Source organism: Etheostoma cragini, chromosome 19 (assembly GCF_013103735.1).
Source record: "Etheostoma cragini isolate CJK2018 chromosome 19, CSU_Ecrag_1.0, whole genome shotgun sequence".
Classification (NCBI taxonomy): domain Eukaryota; kingdom Metazoa; phylum Chordata; class Actinopteri; order Perciformes; family Percidae; genus Etheostoma; species Etheostoma cragini.
In genome coordinates, this window is record NC_048425.1 from 5843827 (window position 1) to 5865614 (window position 21788).

A 21788-nucleotide genomic window follows, 5' to 3' on the forward strand; every position below is an offset into this window, starting at 1 on the left:
ACAGCCCTCAGGTTCATAGGGACACACAAACCTCTCCACCACGATAAGGTGATGGTTCCCCGGAGAGGGGAACCATCACCTTATCGAATCTTATCGGTCAAATACTTATGTTCCTAAAATTAAATTTACTACATTTTTGACATGCTTTTTCTGGATTGTCTTGTTGTTATTCTGTCTCTCACTGTTCAAATACATCTACCATTCAAATTATAGACTTATCATTTCTTTGTCAGTGGACAAACGTCCAAAATCAGCAGGGGATCAAACACTTTTTTCCCTCACTGTATCCACCCATATGCCACTACTTGGATAGTTCAAACATACAGGTAAATTGTTGTAATTATTAACTCTATGTAAGATTTAGATTTTGGATTTTGATTCTTTAGTTTATTCCATGCTGTAGTTAAGCATTTTGACACATTTCCCACCTGCAGGCATGCCCTACACGTCCGGTGTGGTCTCCAGGCGAGGAGTGGTGGCCACCGTGGACGCTCCTCCGGTCGCCCTACTGAAGAGAGCGGGGGCCATCCCGATGGGTGTCACCAACACCAGTGAGCTGTGTATGTGGTTAGAGTCCCACAACCATCTCCACGGCATCACAAACAACCCATACGACCTGGAGAGGATACCAGGAGGGAGTTCAGGTTAGACATTGTTGGTTTAACTTTTTGATAACCTAATGGCGAGTTAAAGGATCGTCTTCTCTTTTAAGGGAAGTACATTGTTGTTGGCTTACAGAGTTCAGAGTCAAGAAGCATCTTCTAATTGTCTCCAGGAATAGCCCTGGTGCATGATAATCACATTTCATTACACTGCAGACACAAACACAGAGGCTCTGGCCCTGGTTCCTTAAAGGGGAACTAGGCAGTTCTTTTAAGCTTAATTTACCTTAACTGAACAGTTTCTGAATCAATGGAATTAATTTTTTTTAAGTTGAATGGTGGCCGTCTCGCTCCCCCCTAGCGCCTTTGAGACAAAAAACCACCCTTGCCACTTTCAGCCGGCGAGTTGCCAGACTCAGCGTCAGGAAGTAGAATGTGATATCAGGTCTCGCAATGTAACAAATTGCTTCACGGCACTGCACACATTCAGAAACTGGCTAACAAGGTAGCGATGGAGTTTTCCGAGTTTTTCACACTATTGTCATGGCTAAGCTGGGAAAAAAGAAGAAGTTGGAGAAACAGAGAAATAGAAAACGGCAGACTGACCAAGCAAGGAGTCAGCCATAAGTAATCATAGCAGCTGCCAAATGTCTGTTCCGAAGCTGTAGGGGGTTCTTTATAGAGAAACCTGGGAGCAAAAAGCAAAAACAGCGAAGAAATGGCCAGAACTGCAAAGCGTCCCTTTAAAAGGGAACTGCACCATCACAATCTGTTTAAAGCTATAGTGCGTAGTTTCTGTCTCCCCCATGAAGAATTGTAAGAAATGACAACAAAACTGTCAATGCATCCATATGATAGAAGCCTACCAACGTATCTCCTCTCTTTTATTATGTCCTCTTTCCTCTGCCTGTCTCAGGTGGGGAAGGCAGTATACTGGGAGCAGCAGGCGCAGTCATTGGCATTGGCTCCGACATCGGCGGCAGCATCCGTATGCCCTGTTTCTTCAATGGAATATTTGGCCATAAACCCACTCCTGGTAAGATAAATTAAATGTTAACATTGATATTAAAGGTTCAGTTGGTAACTGTTTAGCTGTAAAATTAGAATGCTTGCTCAAATGTTTCTGAAAACATTTTTCTGAAAAACCTTTGAGGCAAGAATTAGGCAATGCAGGTATGCCACTTAAAATAGTGAAATAGCTTGTATCGCCTATTTTTCTTTTATCATGCAACAACATTTTTTATTACATTTTAAATTAATAATGTTTAAAAGGTTTAACTGTTTAGTCAGTCAAAATTCTTTATGTCAGTTAATGGTTAAACAGTTAATTATTAAGACCCCTATTTGGTGGGGACCAAAAACAGAGCTAAAAAGAAAGTACATTTGGACTACTCTTGCTTTGCCAATCCCTCCTACAAAGCGCGCTGGTGGAGAGTCAGGCTACTCTACATAGCTTTCTGGGATGGGATAAAAACGTACTCTGGTTTATTGGCATTTCTTTGAACCAATCACAATCGTTTTTGGCGGTGTTGCTGCAAAATAGGCTCAGAAGGAGTTTGCTTTGGTGGAACGTGTATGTTTAAAGTTGTTGTAGTCATGAAACAGATAACTCAGATTGGACAGTTAACCTGAAAATGTGCCTAATATGAGCACTTTAAAAAGTGTTGATATGTCAATGTTGTGTGTTACAGCTTGTTTCCACCGCCTCTTAATGCCCTAAATGGTTATTGCAGGTTCAAAGAGCACATTTATATGCCAGGCTTCACTGTGATTGTGATGTGTTTCTGCAGGTGTTGTGTCCTGTGAGAACCAGTACCCTCCCAGCACTGGCAGACATAAGGAGTACGTCAGTAGTGGTCCCATGTGCCGCTACGCTGAGGACCTGCTGCCCATGCTCAAGATCATGGCGGGACCCAAAGCTCACATGTAAGAGCTTAGATACATTTTTAGGTTTAGGTTTCTATAAATAGTTCTCTTTCCTTGTACATTATGCAGTTATTATGTTCCCAGACTTACTATGAGAAGCTTACTTGCGGGAAGCCGGTAAAAAATGTCCTTTTAAGAGTAGATGTTGTAATATTTCAATCAACTTTTGAGATGTCGCAATCTTCAGGTGGCACACACACATCTATATCCCTACGGTTACCATAAAGCTGCCTGCTCCCATCTATTTTGTAAATTATCCTTCACAAAAATGTTACTAAAGGATCAAAAGATGAAGTCTTGCTGTTTGAAATCACCAGCTAAAAAGATAACAAGTTTAGCAGTGTATGTAGTCATATAAGGAGATCTGAAACAGCTGTCAACAACGTGCTAATCTGTCAACAAGAGCAGCGATGTACTGTGACAGACAAAGTCAGTGGGAAAGAAATCTTTCTAAAGCAAACCGCTCCATAATTCTGTCTTAAAGCAACACTAGAGAACTTTTTGTACCTTTAAAATAATGTTTCCAAAATTGTTTCAGTGGTTCATCAACTCGTAACAGGGTGAACTGCACTTCTGCATTCACTTTGCGGCTCTCTACCGGCTATAACCGCACTATGCGAGTTTGCCAGATTGGGTAGCGGATCTGTAGTTTCAATGAGACACGATGGGACAATTCAGCTTCCAACCTGTAGGTGGACCGAAGCGGGAAAAGTTATCTAGTGTTGCTTTAAGAAGAAGTTTGTACAATTCTTTTCTTGCATGAGGCTCAATGTTTCCTTTACAAACACTCTTCCACAGGGAAATTAGATGAAAATATGTCATTTAGAAATGTAAATAATGTCTTTATTCACACAAATCTTTATCAGGTGAATTCAAGAACTTACATAATCCAAAGTGCCTTACCCGGCCAAGAGTCCGGAGACACCCACACCCTGCATAATGTGTTAAGATCAAATCCTTGAGATGCAATGATTTAGCTTTAATGTTTGACTAATTGGCTTTTTTCTCTCACACATTTACACAGGTTTTCCTTAGACACAAAGGTTGACCTGAAGAAACTGCGGTTCTTCACCATCTCCCATGATGGCGGCTCTCTTCTGACATACCCCGTCAGCAAAGAGCTCATGGACATTCAGAGAAAGGTGCGTTGAACTTCGGCAGATTGCCTCATGTCTGTAAAGAGTTGCAACCTAAGTGCTGGAAAAACAGGTTTATCAGGAAGGTTTTTACAATTAAAATCCTTCTGTGATGTTCTCCAGGTGGTGGAGCGTCTGGAGGCTGACCTTGGAGTGCAAGTCCAAGAAGTGCGTTTCCCCGAGCTCCGCTACAGCTTCCAGATCTGGAACACCTACATGGGTCTTCCTGACAAAGAAGGAAAGGTAGTTTCTCCTGACAATCTAGTCCAGAGCAGCGTGTCCATGCATGTCTGTAGAGAACATTGTGAATTATTAGTTTCGCTCATAGTAAAATTAAGATAAACAAGAAAGAGAGGAGGGAAACAGTCATTATTTACTATGCTGTTGCCAAGACTCTCTGTCTAATAAAGTGAAAGAAAGCAGGCCCAGTCTTTTGTAGTCTGCTGCCCAGAAATGGTTCACTAATCTGTTTAGCTGCCAGGGCATAGCGCGCGCACACACACATGCACACGCACGCTTCTTAACATTTCTACTTAGATGTGAATATTTACTACTAGTTACTTAAAAAACATATGATAAGCTATAAAACATAATAAATACAATGCAGCGGTAAATAGGACTATTTTGCACAAACAGGTGGACCAGAAAAGGAGAACAAATTATAATACTGTACGCTTGTATCCACCAAACAGAGGACAGATTAGAGTGATGATGATTATTCTGGCTGCCTGCTTTAAAAACAACAGTTCAGGCATTGAATCTGTAATATTTTGTGTGTATAACTACGTTACTGTTTTAAGGTACTTCTTGACTAAAGCCACCTACACATGATCCGCGGTAAAACTGCTCTGCGTTGGCTGTTCCATTGTTTTCCTATGGGGAGACCGGCGCGCCCAACTAAATGGACTGTATTTATATAGCGCTTTTCTAGTCTTAACAACTACTCAAAGCGCTTTTACATCTTGCAGGCAACATTCATACACTGTGGCCAAGACTGCCATGCACGGTGCCATTTGCTCATCAGATAAACACATTCACACTCCGATGGCGCAGCATCGGGAGCAATTCAGGGTTCAGTGTCTTATCCAAGGTAACTTCGACATGGAACTGCAGGGCCAGGGATTGATCCACCAACCTTCTGATTGGTAGGCGACCGCTCTATTCTTCTCTGATTTGTGCCAAACGCTGACTCAAAGTAAAATTATTTCAACTTTGACCTCGCTGCTGCTGACCTTTCAAGGCGCAACTAATTCCAGAACATTCCTGCACTGCACTTTGCCTCTCTGCTCTGCACCCTACCCGACAGGTTATATGTAGTCGGCTTAATAAATCACATGTTTTAAATGAAAGCCTGGTGTTGAGATAATAATCTCACAGTACAGCAAGGGCAAAAACACAAGTTAGTTTTTGAAACAGTGAACAGCAACCACATGACTGACTGTTGTTGGTGAATAGTGAACAGCAAAGCAGGGTGGCCACTGGACACACCTGGTGTACTTTATGTGACCTTTTAGAAAATAAAAAATAATGCTTCCTTCTCTTAGCCGCCTCAGGCATTTGCTGAGCTGATGGGGGAACCAGGTCGACCTGTGTGGCCTCTTTGGGAGCTGCTGAAATGGATGATGGGAAAATCAGAGCACACCATGGCTGCAATCGGTAAGAGGGGGAAATGAATTAATTCCTATCTATTTTTTTACTAATCAATGAAGTTGAGTGAACATTGCAATGACATGTTCACTGTTGCTAATAAACCTGTAGTGATATGCAGATGTTCAATATTAAATAAAGAAAAAAAGCATACATTTCTTTTTATATCAATACATTTTGCAAAAAATATAAATGAACGAAATGAACAATTTGGGAAATTATTGAAGAAACTTTTAAAATTCAAGTTTTAATAATTTCTAATTTTACAAATTGTTTATTTATAAATTTGATGTTTATTCATGTTTTTATCTATTTTATAATAACATATATATTTATCAAATATTGAACACTTTGGGGCTCCAAACAATGCTGCGCAATATGACACACTTCATAAAAACTGTAAATGAATAAATGACTAGATACTCATAGGGATTGTCATGAAGTCTTACCTGATGTCATTAGATCCATCCATCTTCATTCGCTTATCCGGTATCGGCTCGCGGGGGCAGCAGCTCCGGCATGGGACCCCAGACTTCCCTTCCCCTCATTTTTGTACTTATTTGTAGCTGCTTAATAATGTCTGTGTGTGTGTGTGTGTGTGTGTGTGTGTGTGTGTTTGTGTGTGTGTTTTCAGGTCTTTCCCTGGTGGAGATGACCAATGTGTCCAAACCCTCGCCCTTTATCATCCAGCAGAAGGAGAAGCTCCAGAAGGCATTGGACGAGCTGCTGGGGGCCGACGGTGTTTTTCTATACCCCTCGCACCCCCGGGTGGCTCCCAAACACCACCACCCGCTCTTCAGACCCTTTGATTTTGCCTACACAGGTCAGTCCTGCTCATTTTTTAACAGTCCTGTCTCAAGTGTTCAATGCAAAAGTAATTTTTCGAACACTCTCTACAAGCTGCAACTTGATTTATTTGTAAGATTTTTTTTTTATATTTCAGTTCGCATTATTAAAGTTTAGAGTAGCGTAAGCACTCTGCTCAGTGTTTGTTCACTGGTTCACACTACTTTTCTCTTGTATGGCTATTAAGTTGCAGATGGAGGGGCCACAAAGAAGTGTTTACTTAAATAATAATTACACACTTATTTACTTTATTGACCCGAATACAAGACAATTTTTCCAAAAACATGTCTTTGCAGAATAGCCCTCTAAGAAAGGTCTCAAAAGCAAAACATAGTAAAAATGGTCAGCCTTCATCTCGTTTGGGACAATAGTCGATAACATCTCTCTACAATTCATACTTAATGATAATTAAGGCTTCTTATTCTATGTGAATGCTCCTCTAAATGTATCAAACACAATGCATATTATTCCAGTTACAAGACACATCCCAAGCTCTAGTAAAGTTGTAAAAGAGTGCTGCAGTCTATGGCTGCACAATTAATCACAGCGTTAGTGAAATTGCAATATAGACTAGTGCAATATCGAAATTGCAGGGGGAGCGCAATATTTGTTATATATGTGTCAAACCCTTCTGAATAAAGTATTATGGTTCTGCAGAGATGTTTATTTTTTCCAATTGGTACAGATTCTTGCAAAAATTGCACTATAATCATTTTTATTTCAATGAAAATGAGAATGATTAATCAATTATGATTCCCTCCAATATTGTGAATCATATTCCATTCGCAATATCAGTCAGAATAATCACAATTAGATATTTTTCTTATATTGTGCAGCCCTACTGCAGTCTTGATTATATTTCCACATACTTACCTGTTCATCGTTCTCTACCTCCAAGGAATAATCAACATCCTCGGGCTGCCAGTCACGCAGTGCCCTCTAGGTCTGGGGGAGGAAGGTCTGCCCCTGGGTCTGCAGGTCGTTGCTGGGAAGCTGCAGGATCGTCTAACCCTCGAGATGGCTCTCTACCTGGAGAAGACGTTCGGAGGCTGGAGGGAGCCCGGGGCCAACTAACTCACAAGCTGAAAGCCATTACCAAAACTCCAGACTAGAGCTGGTGGGACTGAAGATTGTGGTATTATCTGCCTTGCTGCTTGCTGTTGTAAACAAAGAGGCACAATCAGACCGTTGAATGTTTGAGTGGAAGTGATTTTTGCACTAATGCGTTGTTCCAATAAGTGTCATTCATGATTTTATAATTTACAGACTAGTACATCATGAGCACAAGCTTTAAAAAAAAAAAAGATGAAAAAAAAAAAAGATTTTTATATAAGTGATAATTGAGCATTCACATTAACACATAAAACAAGTCTTTCAATATTGGGTATCCACTATGTTAACATTGTGATATGATGCCAGTATGCAAACACAATCAAAGTGCAGTGTGTAGTGCAGATACCTACCTTTTATAGAACTTGAACAATTAGTTCTTCCTAGTTTTTGCACTGATACCTGTACAGTGACATGTGTACCGGTATGTGCAGTAGACCTACTGTTACTGTGTTATTACTTTTATTGTATGTTAACTCGTAAAACTTCAGCATGACTGCTCCAAGGTTTTACATGCCCTGCACACCCACTGGTGTCTCTAATTAGACCTCCGCTTAGTGGAGCTAAGATGAGTTTTTTTGTTACCGGACTCCTTGTCTCGCTTTGCCAGACCTTCCTCCACCGCGGCACTGCAGAGGAAGGTCTGGTTAGTCCACACAGCATTCCGGGATGGACAAAAACTCTTTGGCGGTGCTAATTACAGAGCAACTGCGAAACACATTTTAACGCACTGACAAAACCTTTGTGTGGTAATGTGAATGTTGCATATCAGCAGTTTATTAATTGTTGTGCCTTTTTTTGCAGCAAAGCATTCATTTGATTAAAATTGAAAAAAAGTCTGAATCTTTTCTCTTATTTCCAGCTTAATTTTTTATAACAAAACCAATTTTCCAGCAGGTCAGATGCTTGTTCTTAGAATTAACCTGTCAGTTAACTGCAAAACAGTTTGGTACTGAGTGAAAAGTAATATTTCATATTTTCCTAGTTCAAATGAATATTTGGACATTTTGATAAACGTGCTTACTCTTGCTGAGAATTAAATTATATTATACATTATTATGTCAGGCTGTGGTTATGTGTGTAACCATTTCTTGGCTGAGCAATTCCTTTAAACATACAAGGTAAACAACAGTGAGTGCACTGTAGTTTCCAATAGTTAAAATATGGAATTTAACTTCAAGTGGCATTTTTCCATTAAGGGTATCTGCTCGGCTTGACCAGCCACGTTTGCCTCATGCGTGAGGCGAAACATGGCTGGTCGTCATCGCAGGAAACAGCCGTGATCTAACGCAACACTCACACAGAAAGTCAAAGGTGTGTTACTTCTAAACAAATTGTTTCAAAAGAAGCTGGACTATTTAAACACGGCTTGTTTGTTCATGACGCCCCCGTCTGTCGCTAGCAATGATGACGCAGTGAATTCTATCTGAAAAATCAGTAGCCTGCAGGTTTTCACGTCCCCTTTTGGTATCGCTGCAGCTACTAAGAAAGAGGTACTAAAAAAATATTACCTGTTAGCAAGTACCAGGGATTTTTGTGTGTGGTGAAAAACCAAAAAAGGCAAGGCAAGTCGAATAGGTACCATGTAGTGCGAAAATGCCAAAAGTCACCCAAGTACCATTTAGGCCCAAATGCTGCTGAAAAGCTGCTAAAATATCTGGCTTCATGTTAGAATTTAAGTAGAAACTAACAAAGAAAATGATGAGAAATGCCCACCTGGAGTCTGTTGTCACTTTATTTTCTTCCCTTGTATGGAAAAAGGATGAAAACATTTACTAGAAGGCTCCAAACAGAACTTGACAGCATTGAGAACTCATTTGTTTTTTTTGGTCACCTCTTTGATGACTGATGAATGTCATTGTTATGCCACAAACCATGATTCTGTTCTGAAAGGTAGAAGATGAGCTGCAAATGTGACATTCATACAGAAAAATACAGACGGCTCGTCTTTTCTTCTTTCGAGGCACGCAACATGCTTGTACCTCAGAGCACAAAATGTTGAAAGGTGCCTGTCTGGAGAAGAATTTCTCTGCTCAGACTCGTATAACTCTCCCACCCCTCCTGACCACAGCATCATTCAGGAATCGGAGGGGATTTAAAAACTGAAACAATAAAAGGCTAAGGGAATCAACTGAACAAAAAGTACAGAAATATTCTTCAAAGAGTCCTGCATTTTGGCGGTGCCGAAACAGGGAGGACCTTTCTCTCCTTGACGACCTCACACACCGCCCAGTGCTTGATTTGGCCCGAATGTGTATGCAAATACTTGTAAGTGTGTAAACATGTTTTTTTTCGAAGTGGATAAGAAATATTGGGTGTGTGATTTTGAGCGTGTTAAGCGCCTCAGGAGGTATTGGTGATAGGTTTGTATTTCTTGAGGCGGGTCCACTGTCCTGTGGAGTAGTTCATTTCAAAGACTGTGTCCACCAGCATGGTGGTGCTGCCGGTGCCGTCAGCTTTGGGCAGGACCTCTGTGTGTTCGCTCAGCTTGATCTGGATGATTTCCCCCTGCTCCGGGCACGGGTTCTCTGCAAGACAGACAGAAGGAAGCAGACTGGTTATTATCGGCCCTCCCAGGTTTGTGTGTTGTGTTTAGCAGTCATCAGGGACACTTGTAATGTACAATGTAAGTATATGCCTGTGTAACGCATTTCTGCCACTGGTTTTCAAAAAAAGACATTTAAAATGACCACTTAGACAGGAAAGGATTTGCAAAGGTATTACCTGGGAATAATTGCTATCATTTCAAAAGGTAAACTTATGGGATCTCAGGATTTATAGCACGTGTCGGCACCCGAGTCGTCAGTCAATGAAGAAAATCATAAAGACACCTTCGCTAAACGTCACTAACATTTCCATGCAACTGTCGTAGACGCGGTCCGTTCTTAAAATGCTATTAGTATAACAATAAAACCACATCAATCTGCAGTTGTTTCTCCAAATTACTTTTCATCCTAAAATGGCAGCGAAAAAAGCCCTTAACAAAATATGTCAAAAAATGTTTCAACATTTCTCTTAATGAGATCTGAAGACATCTGTCCCTATTCAGAGCTGGAGGCTGTTTGCCTTGTTGTGGTGACACGGGTCATTTGCACGAGACGCATCAAAGGGGGTAAGGAAGGTCATAACCGGTCATTGTGACAAATGCATTTGCTGTGCTTGCACCAATTTAACCGTGTGCGTCAGTCCCTCAGCAAGTTAAAGACAAAGTGAGAAAGATTTTTTTATTTTTACACTAATTAGAATAAAATTTGATCAGGCAGCTAGTAAGATTCCTCCTGTACCTCTGGATCCAGCCATGAAGCCCAGGATCAGGGCCTTCTCTGGTCTGGTGACCTTGTTGGCCGTCTTGAACATCTCCTGGGCAGCGTACATCTGGTCTCTCTGAGGAGCACAAACAGCATGCAGCAGAGAATTTAGCTGACTGAGGAGAATACAGAGCGTAAATACATTAAACAGATTCATTATTACTGAAGTCTCCATCTCCCCCTTACCGTGAGTGACAGATTCTTTTTGGGCTGGGGCTGTGGTGGCATAGGGGTTGGTGTCGGGGTGGGGATCTGAGGTGTGCTGGGAGGCTGGGTGGGGGTCTCCGGCTGGCTGGCAGTAGCAGCCGCCGGGGGCCCGTTGCTGGCAGGGGTGGAGACCGGCGTGCTGGGGGACGTGGGGGTTGCAGGATTGGCCGTGTTGCTCGCGTTGTACATAGGCGTCCTCTGTTTGTACTGGCCTGGTAAGGTGGCGGTGGCGCCAGCGCCCACTGTCGCCGACTCCTCCGGTTGGCGAGCCGACTGCAGCGTGTCCCATCCCGAACCACCAGCATTCGCTTTAGAGGAGGTGGGGGAAGAAAAGACAATGTGAGATTGACATGATGCTCTGCTGATGCCTGCAGGGAAGTTTTCTCTGTCTCTGTGAACTAATAAGTATATAAAAGCACAGAGCCCTGGATGCAAAAGAAACGCATGTTTGACCCAACACTACAATGCGTTGTGGTCTTGTCTAACCTGGCTGGGCCTCAGAGCTGGGAATGTAAGAGGAGGAGGGAACCATGCTGGGTGTGGCCGGTAGGTAGCTAGTTGACGGCAGAGGATTCTCGTTTAGTGCCCCCAGTTTCTGAAAAACCAAACATTTGTTACAATAGAGCCAGGGTAAGACAGAGAGGGGAATCTGAGACAAAACAGGAGAAATCCAGAATGTTTGAGTGAAGGGAACACGTGGAGTCGCATACCTGTGCAGAGACAAGGCCTGCAGCGTAGTCGGGTGTGGTGTTTTCCACCACTGCTTCTTCTTTGGCTGCTTTCTCTCCGGCCTCTGTTTCTAAGGCAGAAGAAAACATTAATACGGACTAATAAGTTCATGGTGCAGATAAACTTGGGCTGATGGAGTGCTGGAAATATAATTACCTAAAGTCTTTCTTCTCCTCTTAGCTTCTCTTCCAGCTCCAACCATATCCAGCTCGGAAATATCTAACAGCTAAAAAAAGAGAGAGATAAAAAATGTAACCGCAATCTTACAAATTAAGAACAAGACAAAAAAAACAACTGCAAGGGGGTAACCGTGAGGGACATTGCATGCAACAGACATGATGCAGAAGATTAAGCAGGATTCAGTTTACTGGTAGCATTTTTGGACATATTACCTTGACCCCCCTCTCCTTACGCAGGGGCGTCCGTGCAGGAGCAATAGGTGTGCGGTTACTGGGAGGGCTGAACATACTGGGAGCAGTGGGACTGCGGAATGGGGCCTTGGGAATCCCCTTGAGAGGAGCTGTAATGCAAATATTGACACATGTATCACCAACAGAAGGCAGAGAAACCGTTTCTTGGCTATCATGTGGAATAAGTGATAAATTAATGTACAACTTTTTGACTGATAAAAATTAACATTATGATGGTACTTTTTTAAAGCATTGAAAGAGCAGATGTGTGGGTGCATTTATTTATCTTCCACTCACTAGTCGTGTCAATCTTTTTGACCAATCCTCTCCCTTTGGCGTGGAAAGGCACTCCGGCTGTCTTTTTTAGCTGTTGGGCTGTCTCTGTGGCTAGAATAAAACAGAAAAGAATATAGAAATAAAAAAATGCACAATTCCAGCTACTTCTTTGGGACAGTTAAACTGTGAACAAACATAAATAAATAATCAACAAATTCACAATATTTGACATTGTACACAATGTCATATACAAATATGACAAAAGCCACAGATACATTGATACTTCAAAATAAAATCGCCATTGTGTATTAGTTAACTCACATTTTTGAAGAAGTTCTGCTCTGAGGGTCGCACTCTTGGGCTTCCTCTTCAGCTGGAAATGTTTGACGGGGGGTGTGAGAGGTCCCACCAGAGTGGTTAATGCACTCTTATTCAGGTACTGGCACTCCAGAGGAAGCATGGCAGAAGCCTCACACTCGCTCACTGGAAACGAGATGAGGGAAAGAGATTAAATCAGCAGTTTACCGCAGGATAGAAACGTAAAGATCGCCTTCTGTTACTGCTTTACGCGTCACTTTGCTGCCTGACGGGCCCATGTTCCGCGACGTTCATGTTAGGTAAATCCAAACTAGCTTGCAAAATTACAAATATATAACACATAACTCAGTTCAAAACCAACTACAGTATTAGAGGGTCAGCATAAACATTTAAAATATGTATCTTTTCTGTACCCTCAGTTTTCATAGCGTTCACTCAGCTTGACTTCCTGTTCAATGTAAGTGAGTTAAGTGTGTGTAGGTGTAATGACAAGTGCCAGTTATTTTGCCAAATTAGGCCATGAGCAACTTTGGTGGTTAACCAATCATCATTTGGAAATGCCTTCACAATAACAGATGTGTAAATACTGCTCACCTAATCCACAAATCCCCCATTTAGCCAAAAATGTATCTGTTAGTGAAATATTGAAGTCCAGTTGCTGCTGCTATTTAAAAGTTTAATTAAACTGCAGGTAACAAGCTGAATGACATGATAAAAGTTCTTCTACTTTCAAACAGTACCAGTTATTTAATCAAGGAGCCGTTATAATTTGATAAATTCAACCATAATATGTAGACAATTTTGCTGTAAGAAAAATATTATTTCTTTTCAGAGCAATAGGCTGAGTAACAGATCCTTAATGGTGTGTTGTTCCATTTACATTTTTTTCTATCCATTGTTTTTAACGTGCCAGTGAGGGTCAGTCAGGTAGCCCGGAAAACCCGGACAAACTTCCGGAAAATTTCAGATTTGCTTTGCGAGTTAGTCTGGCCAAGAGCCCATTTCCAATCTTTCAAAAACAAGGAACCAGCTTTTTGTTTCCATTCAACTTGACTGCCATCGAAGCGCAGCAACCCCTTGACTCCGCTGTTGCTGCTACGTCACCCGGATCGTTGGTCTGATTGGTTGAAGGAATAGTCAATTGCGCCCAGAGGCATTTGAAAGGCGTCCGTTGGGCCCCCCCCCTTTGGAAATGAGCTGTGGATGAACGTTCCGCAGACCCACACTCACTTACAACTGAGAAGGGTCTGGTGTCCACGAGGCGTTCAGTCAGGGGCAACCACAGCTAAATGAATGTAACAGACACAGTCACACATCCCCTTACCTTTCTCCCTGAGCTCTCCAAGAATATCCTGCACATTTGGATTCTGCTCCTCCAAGTCCAGATTGAGAGAGCCAGTCTCTGGGAAAGACTTGAGGATGTCTGCAACCATCAACACCCAGGGCTCCGAATCCACCGTAGCCAGCTGGATTATCTCCGACAGGGCCTCCTTCATCTGCCGAGAGACAAAGACTGTTTTAATGAAACCACTTGAAGATCTGATTCATTTAATCATTTTTAACAAAGCAATGTTTTTATTTCAATTTGCAGATTAATCTTTACAGTGTTTTAGTAAATAATTTTGACGGTAATCAACAACTGGTTATTAAAGCCCATAGTGTGGTCTGGAATTTGCTTATTTTGCTTTATCCTAAATGCCTTTAACCAACGTAAATAACGTTTAATGCCTTTGTTATTTCCTCTTGATCAACTGTTCATTTAGATCTTGATACTGTTGCTGAGTACTTCCTGTGTAGATCTGTTAAGAGGACAACTGACCTAGAGTTAATCACTGATTGATCACCGAGATTTTATTCTGCGACTTGTTGTGAGAGGATGAAACAGGATTTGTGAAGTATCTGTCAACTTTGTATTTCACATATGCAGCTTGTTTACATTTACACTGATCACATGTAGCCAACAGCATAGCTCATCAACCTACAATATTGCACGGGTAACACCATCTGTTAAAATGAATGTAGACATATGGCAGCAATCAAATCATCTCTCCAATCACTTAGTGCAAGAGGAATAAGTGGGATTAGTCACATTTCAGCGGATTTTCTTACCCTGACGTGTAAAAGTACATGAGAGCCGCCTGCTGACTGTACCCATCATACTGCTTTATTTATTTTTGAGCAACTGTCCCTAATATTCTTACTTTTATGTGCATCATGTTATGTATAAATTATTGTGTCGGCTAATGTTTACCTGTAATTTTGTATACTGATTTTTGACCAAAACAAAAGTGATGAGTGTGACTAGATGCTGGTACCGCCCTCTCCAGCTCAGTGAGCTCTCCTATGCCCAACCCACCTAATGTCTGTACGAGGGAACCGCTCTAATGTTTCCTGTTGTCTGGCAAACCACTGCTGAAAAAATATATATAAAACCAGCAAGTTAGTCGTGTTAGCTACCTGACGTTAACGTGAATTTGTATAGGTGATCTTCTCTAGATACTGAGGCAAAAAACGTCAGGATCAGTAGCAGGAATAACAGCAGCTTTCTGTTTCTTACGTTAGCTACGTCGCCAATGATTACAGATAGCAAGCTACTGGGGTTTCACACCGCCGCCTCCAGTAATTTCATTGAGGGGAAGGCGGCAGAAGAAAGCGGTTTTGATCACGGCGGTGACCGCGCACGGATCCTGCTCCGCCGCCCACAGTTTACAGTGCTGAACTTAGACGTTTCACCGGCAGTCTGAAACACTCTCAGGGACAGCAATGATTATACGTAGAACAATTTTCCGGAGACTGATCCAACCTCTTAGCTGTATATTCAAGTTAATAGCTTACTTTACCTGTCACGCTAACAGCTAGCTAACGCACAGCGACCCACCTCGTCAACGGTCCGCCTGGGAAGATGCAGCATCCCGAGCAGGAGTTTTAGCTTCACTGGCGGCGATAAGCTCGAAAAGCACAGCCGTATGTTGTCAATTACTGATACGGTGAGCAGAGAAGCGATGCTCGGAGGCGTCCAGAGCTCGTCCGTGGATCCTAATTTGTTGTGAAGCCACAGGCCGGTGTCGCTGTCCTTCATCGACGCCATCTTGGAAAAAGAAGTGTTTTGAGTTCGGGCATTTTAATGGGCTACCTAAGAAAACAGCCAGGACCCCGCCCACACTGGGATGCGAGTATTTTTTCTCTAGGATGGCGAAGGCATCTCCCGCCTTACTCTACAATTCTCTGCTTCTGATTGGCTTACCTTGGCATTCTTACCCTCCCCAATCCGACGCCTTTTGCCTACACCTAACCAACCCAACTAAAGCAGGCAACAAGTACTAGCCAATCAGAGGGAGATAAGGGTGGGTCATGCCTTCGCCATCCCAACAAACAAAATTGGGGGCATTTGACAACACTGAACCATAAAATAAAACCTAAAACAAAAAAGCAGGTATTTCAACCCTTAGTAATGTGGCCATATCTCTGTGTTGAATGGTTTTGTTTGTCCATATATTGTATGTGTTGTTAATAAAGTAAAACAGGTTGTATTTCACCGTTCAAACGGAACTGTGTATGGGTATACCTTAGTATAGGCAACTTGACAGAAAGGTGTATGTAATTTTTTCTTTACTTAATTCTTTTAAATGAAATTATTTTATTCATATTTATTTTTCTCACTCTACAGTACCAATTTAACCACAACTCCATTAGAATACAATGCTCCATGACATGGCCTAAGTAACAATGAGAAAGAAAATAAAGGAAAAGAACATTATTTGTGGCTTTAATACAGTTTGAAATGATTCAGTGAAGTTTTTTTTGATGTCTCAAACCATTTCTTACAAAAAGTGAAAATGACCATTGCTTTTATTACCATATCTGCAATTATACAATATGTACACTGTATATGCACAATGCAGTATTGTGTCATGTATTATGATAATCAAAAGAATTACCTAGATCTTCTATACAAGTAAAAGTATCAATACTGCATTGTAAAAGCTCTTAACTACTACCCAAAAAAAATAATGGCTACTATGTATTAGCATTTAATCAAGATTTTAACGTGGGAACCGATTGGGATGGAACAAATGTTTACTACGTTATACGTGGATTTAATTTACAGCATATTCTATGTGTGGTATGTTAAATATTAACCTGAAAAAAACAAAACCGTAAAATTCATGTGGTGAACTTAATATTTCCCTTTTTTGTAGTGTCAAAAAGTGGAAATTTACAAGCAAATTCACAAGCAAAGTACAAAATACAGCACTTCATTAAATGTAGGCTACTTATATACTTCCCACCATCGATGATAACATCTAAAATCTATACGACTATGACTATATTATACAGTCTATTCTTTTGCACGTTTGTCAAGGTCTTTATTTTGAATGTTTACCGGAAGTCTTGATTCAGGTTCTCGGCGCAGAGTTGAGATGAGCCACACGCATGCGCGCTCCCTTAATCTACATTAAACAATCCTAGGTGGGCATTTTGGGCTGGTGTTCGGCAAAATATCGACCGATTCACGGTAGGATAATATGCAGTTTAATAAATAAACTAATGCTTCCCTGCATGTTGTATTTTGAATACAAATATATATATTTGTATTTAAAATACATATATTTACCGATGAAAACTGGGCTGTTTTCCAAACAAAGCCTGTCAAATCCTGTTATTTCATTTGCTGACGACCGAGTAGGACGTTTTCCGTTGTTGTATTCAACTATTTGCACATTGTTGTTTTAATTCCTAAAGGTAATTGATCGCATCATCACCATGGCGTCCAGTGGATATCTGCAGGCAGCAGTGCTCCTTCTGGCGGTGCAGCTCCTCTGTCTCCGTGCTCATGCGGATCAGGAGACTGGAACTGTCATTCCTGCCGAAAGTAGGTTGACCAAAAATATGAGATTTGGATTTATTTTTTCCTGCCTGTCAAGTGCGGGTTTTACAATGTTTATTTGTGAGAAATCTGTCGGCCATAGTGCTGTTATTCCTTGTCTAATGATCGCATGTTCCCACAAAGGTGTCTCAGTGGGAATTGTAGGTCATCCTCAGTGGTGTAGCCTATTTATCACAACATGAACATTGGCCCATACTGCTACATCAAGACCCATTTTATCATTTCTAGGTTCAAACAATGCATGGGAATTAAAAAAAGTAGCAGATTAAAGGCAAATACCTTTGATTTTGTATTGAAACCACCATTTGTGATCATTGGAAATTTGACACTTTTTTCATGCCTTCTCCAGTTATATTTACTATTGTTAAGATGGAAATCTGCAACATTTACACCAATACGAAAAAGTAGACCTCCCCACTGAATGCCAGAAGAATACAATCAACATAAATAGCTCCTCAAAGCGAGACTATGTACATTTTCTTAAGCAAAAATAACACAACCTTCCCTTCTACAGAGAAAAAGTTTAATTCAAAAGCAATAAAATACATCCATGGCTCAATTCAATATCAATACACTCATAGGTTTTGCTGCTACAGCCCTTCAGGTCTGGTATGACCACTTGCGTATGGTAGCTGATATTAGCAGTTGTTAGCAAACCTTAGGTAAATATTGCTGTGTAGCTAACATGTCTGAGTAGGTCACTGATTTAATGTGAAGCTCTTTATTTCTATATTCTTTCCTCTTATCTCCAGGCCGCCCATGTGTGGACTGTCATGCGTTTGAGTTTATGCAGCGGGCACTGCAAGATCTAAAGAAGACCGCGTTTAACCTTGATGCCAGGGTAGGTGATGATGTCTTGTCCAAAACTGAGACCCAGCATTATTGCCTTTTATGATTTTGTTTAACAAAGGTTTCATCTCCCATGGCAATGTGGTAAATGTTCATCATTCATCAGCGGATGAGTCTTCCGCATAACAACTTGTGTTTGATAATAGTGACTTTGTCTTTGAACCATTGATTTTGAGTTTGGATGATGATGACTGTATATTGGAGGTTTTAAGATGACATACATTGTATTTAATGTGATCTTATATGGAAGTCAAGTTCTTCCAAAAAATGTATATGCAAGTAACAGAAGTGTTTTTGTCTTTATTTATGCAAATGTATATGATCCAGCAAATAATAAATTATGGTTAAATTGGTTATTAATACTCTCCATGATAATGTGAGTACACCAAAAAAAAGCAAACAAACATTTCTGAATTATAATGTACAAACCCAATAATCATGATAATAATGCACAATTTTCTTGATACAAACCTACCTGATACTTTATGGATTATTATGTTGGATAAACAAGTTTGAAAAAAATACTATTTAGTCAACAATTCTTCCTTTAAAGTCAATGAATAATGTTTTATTTCTATATTTACAACAAAGTGCACTGCATTTTACAGCATTATCTTTTTCATTGATGATCATATCTAGCATCTTCACAGGAATTTAAAATGTTTTTTATTAGTAGTGTCTGCAGTTTTCCTCACAAGCTGCACATAGCCCTAACAACCTCCACCAAGATGGTGGAGCAGCTTGGATGTTACTAGAGAGGCGAAATCTGGTGGAAAGAAGTCCACAATTGAACCTTTTGATGATAGTAAAAGGACAGGGTTTCTTGGTCTTTTAGTAAATGAGTCAAACAGAAACTGTAAAAGTGATGGGGACAAAAAAAATAGGATTTTGAAAAGTAGCAATGACCCCCTTAAGTTGACCTGTTGTTTTGTCCCTTGCAGACGGAGACTCTGGTGCTGAGGGCAGAGAGGAGGGCTCTGTGTGACTGTATGCCCACCAACTCACTGCGCTGAGTCCCACCCCGACACACTAACAACAACCCTGTTCTGAACCTCGACTCATGCACAGCGATTTTCATCTTAACTTATTCACACAATAGGCACTTTAATTTATTTTCTGTCATATCACTGTTGAGTGAAGCTTTGATTTGAAGTCATGCATCAGAAGGCATGTTATTGTTTTGCCTTATTCGGGATGACTTTTATACCACTGATGTTTTACATCGTGAAACACATGCCTTCTGAGTTTGTTTGTTTTCATCGTTATAGGATTTGGGTCAGTTCTCATCTGTCTCCAATGAAGCAACTATTTTTTGTACTTTTTAGTATTTGACTGTATAATAGAGATACAGTAGAGTGCATTGATACCTTTCCTTATTGAATGTGTCGTATGAGATTAATGTTAACGACGATTATACACATCAAACTGTAGCATCACGTGGAATTTATTCAACTGTTCAAAAATATTTCAATAACAGTTTAAGATAATTAAATTACCTTTAGGAATCAGGCAAATTTCACAGATTTAAATGAACTGATTTGCAGCCTGGCTTCTTTTGCAAAAAAAAGGTTGGGTAATGTGTTAAAGAAGGTTATTTTTTCTTTGTTATAACCATGAAGATTTTTTTGAAAAGGAATTAGCCGAAAGAAATATTACCAGATGTTCAAACAATATTTTCAGACTTTCTTTTTTAGGCAGAAAAAGCGTACTGTTTGTAGGTCTTAATTTAGCAAAGCACTGTAGCATGAAATTACAGCACTTTTTGTTAACCTACTGTTAATGTAGATTGTATGTATAGATGCCATATATGTACACGGGTCTTCTCTGTCTGACAAAGGTGTATGCAAGAATAGTGATGAACAATAGTATCATAACTGAATGCAATGTCGACAGGGGACGGGAGGACAGATAGAGGAATGCTGGCTGCAGCTGGGGACATAGAGATAGAGATAATAATTGTCTTATTGTTGCTTGTTCATATACGGTGTACTTTAATATGATGTCACAAGACATACTATTTATTGTCTTAATGTTGTACCTATCAATAAAAACGATGAATAATTTTTTACTGCGTTTATCATTTTTTTCTGGCTGGGACTTTTATTTCAGATCATCTGGAATAAAGAAGCACTGTATGGGTTTCTGCAGCATTAATATGAACTTTCATTCATTTATTTATTGTGGTCTCTGCTAGGTCTCACAGCTCAGTTGTAGGTGTAGTACTGAGATGACAATGTGCAACAAATGTGTAAAAAGTATTTCCACTTCTACTGTGGGCCTTTAGGGCTTCAACTAACGATCATTTCATCACACATTAATCTACCTATTATTTTCTTGGTCATTCATCAGTTGTTTGTTTCATGAAATTCTTGTTTTGTCTGACCAAGTTTATTGTTGAAACGTAAACTATTAATTTGTTCTCTCAATAGTGGCTGCTTGATTTTCTTTTTTATCTAACTAAGCTACAGCTCTACTTCTTTCATTTTCTGCTCAATTGTTATTAAAAAATGTTACGCCTGCGTTACATGTAGGTTAACATTTGTTAGTGTGCGAGTTGTAAAAGAAAGCTTGCAATTTTTGTTACTCTACTGCTAATACCAAACACACACACACACACACACACACACACACACACACACACACGCACGTTTATTGATTTACAAGAGGGATTACAGCATGGAAAAAGAAACGCTGCAATATCCGTATCAAGACCAGCAGGAGGAGCCCTAAGTAAAATCATGGCGTTAGCTGTGTCGCAGCAATGCAGCACACTCCACATCTCTGCTTCCCCCATGGCTATAAATGCAGATGGGGTGAAATAATGTAAATAGTTACAAAAAAAGAGCTAAGTGAGGCAGACATTGGCCACTGAAGCGCCTGCAGTGACCTGGCAGGAATCGCGGCCTAGAGGTACCACCATGTACTGCCACTGTTGAGGCAAATCCCTTCATACTGCACCACAGCACCCAAGCAACCGTATTACACAGAAGTGATACTCCGGACAGTTCTGTTGTCAAAAAAAGCTTTAACCTACCAAACCTTTATTGGAATGAGTGTCTGAGAGGGTTCAGGACACTAAGTATATGCTGAATCACTCTGAAACATCCTTGTTGTCAATCAGCCTCCTCTTTCTCTTATCTCCCACTCAGTCAGTGGCTCGTTCTCTCTACAGAAGCCTTTCAACTTTTCTTTCATCTGCTCCTGGAAAAGCTGACTGAATCTTCCAGCTGTTTGAAATTCTCTGGAGGGGGCAAGCAGGCAAAATCCTCAATACTTTTTTCCCCTTTTATCTTACTTTGGCGTTGCTTTGACCTTGCCACAAAAGTTTGCTCTCCAAAGCCAACTGACTTATTCCGCATGCCAGAGGGTAACCCCAGCCAGGATGAATCTGAGGCACATACATTTATAATTCAGCCATGCACTGTGTTTTAAATTGGAAGACTGAGTGGAAAGGTCAGATATAGCACAAGACTGCATTTGTAGATATTCAAATTTCAAGAAAACTAGCACATTGCTGTGCTTTAGTAGCCCTTAAA

The 21788-nt window shown here is 40.6% G+C and overlaps 3 protein-coding genes across 4 annotated transcripts in view; 2 read left to right on the forward strand and 1 right to left on the reverse strand.

Annotated features, from left to right (window-relative positions):
- faah2b (fatty acid amide hydrolase 2b) overlaps positions 1-7941 on the forward strand; it is a 12209-nt gene extending 4268 nt beyond the window's left edge. The window contains exons 4-11 of the mRNA XM_034856561.1: positions 435-644; positions 1519-1638; positions 2393-2528; positions 3553-3670; positions 3788-3907; positions 5209-5320; positions 5946-6134; positions 7056-7941. Of these exons, the coding sequence (XP_034712452.1) occupies positions 435-644; positions 1519-1638; positions 2393-2528; positions 3553-3670; positions 3788-3907; positions 5209-5320; positions 5946-6134; positions 7056-7231 (1181 nt within the window). The 3' untranslated portion in view covers positions 7232-7941. The remainder of the gene's footprint in view (positions 1-434; positions 645-1518; positions 1639-2392; positions 2529-3552; positions 3671-3787; positions 3908-5208; positions 5321-5945; positions 6135-7055) is intronic.
- Positions 7942-8984: 1043 nt separating this feature from the next.
- nelfa (negative elongation factor complex member A) lies at positions 8985-15696 on the reverse strand. The gene is made up of 11 exons (XM_034856485.1): positions 15394-15696; positions 13840-14011; positions 12519-12680; positions 12219-12308; positions 11904-12031; positions 11668-11737; positions 11493-11581; positions 11269-11377; positions 10762-11090; positions 10552-10651; positions 8985-9795 (listed from the first exon to the last, which is right to left on the reverse strand). The coding sequence occupies exons 1-11, from the start codon at positions 15601-15603 to the stop codon at positions 9611-9613; spliced, it is 1644 nt and encodes a 547-aa protein (XP_034712376.1). The 5' UTR covers positions 15604-15696; the 3' UTR covers positions 8985-9610.
- Positions 15697-16897: 1201 nt separating this feature from the next.
- On the forward strand, positions 16898-20318 carry c19h4orf48 (chromosome 19 C4orf48 homolog). Of its 2 annotated transcripts, none has more exons than XM_034856486.1 (4): positions 16898-17031; positions 17259-17388; positions 18156-18244; positions 19194-20318. In XM_034856486.1, the coding sequence occupies exons 2-4, from the start codon at positions 17280-17282 to the stop codon at positions 19263-19265; spliced, it is 270 nt and encodes an 89-aa protein (XP_034712377.1). In that variant the 5' UTR covers positions 16898-17031; positions 17259-17279; the 3' UTR covers positions 19266-20318. The 2 variants fall into 2 exon arrangements, with proteins under 2 accessions (XP_034712377.1, XP_034712378.1); XM_034856487.1 differs by having other exon boundaries at positions 16960-17036.
- The last annotated feature ends 1470 nt before the right edge of the window (positions 20319-21788 follow it).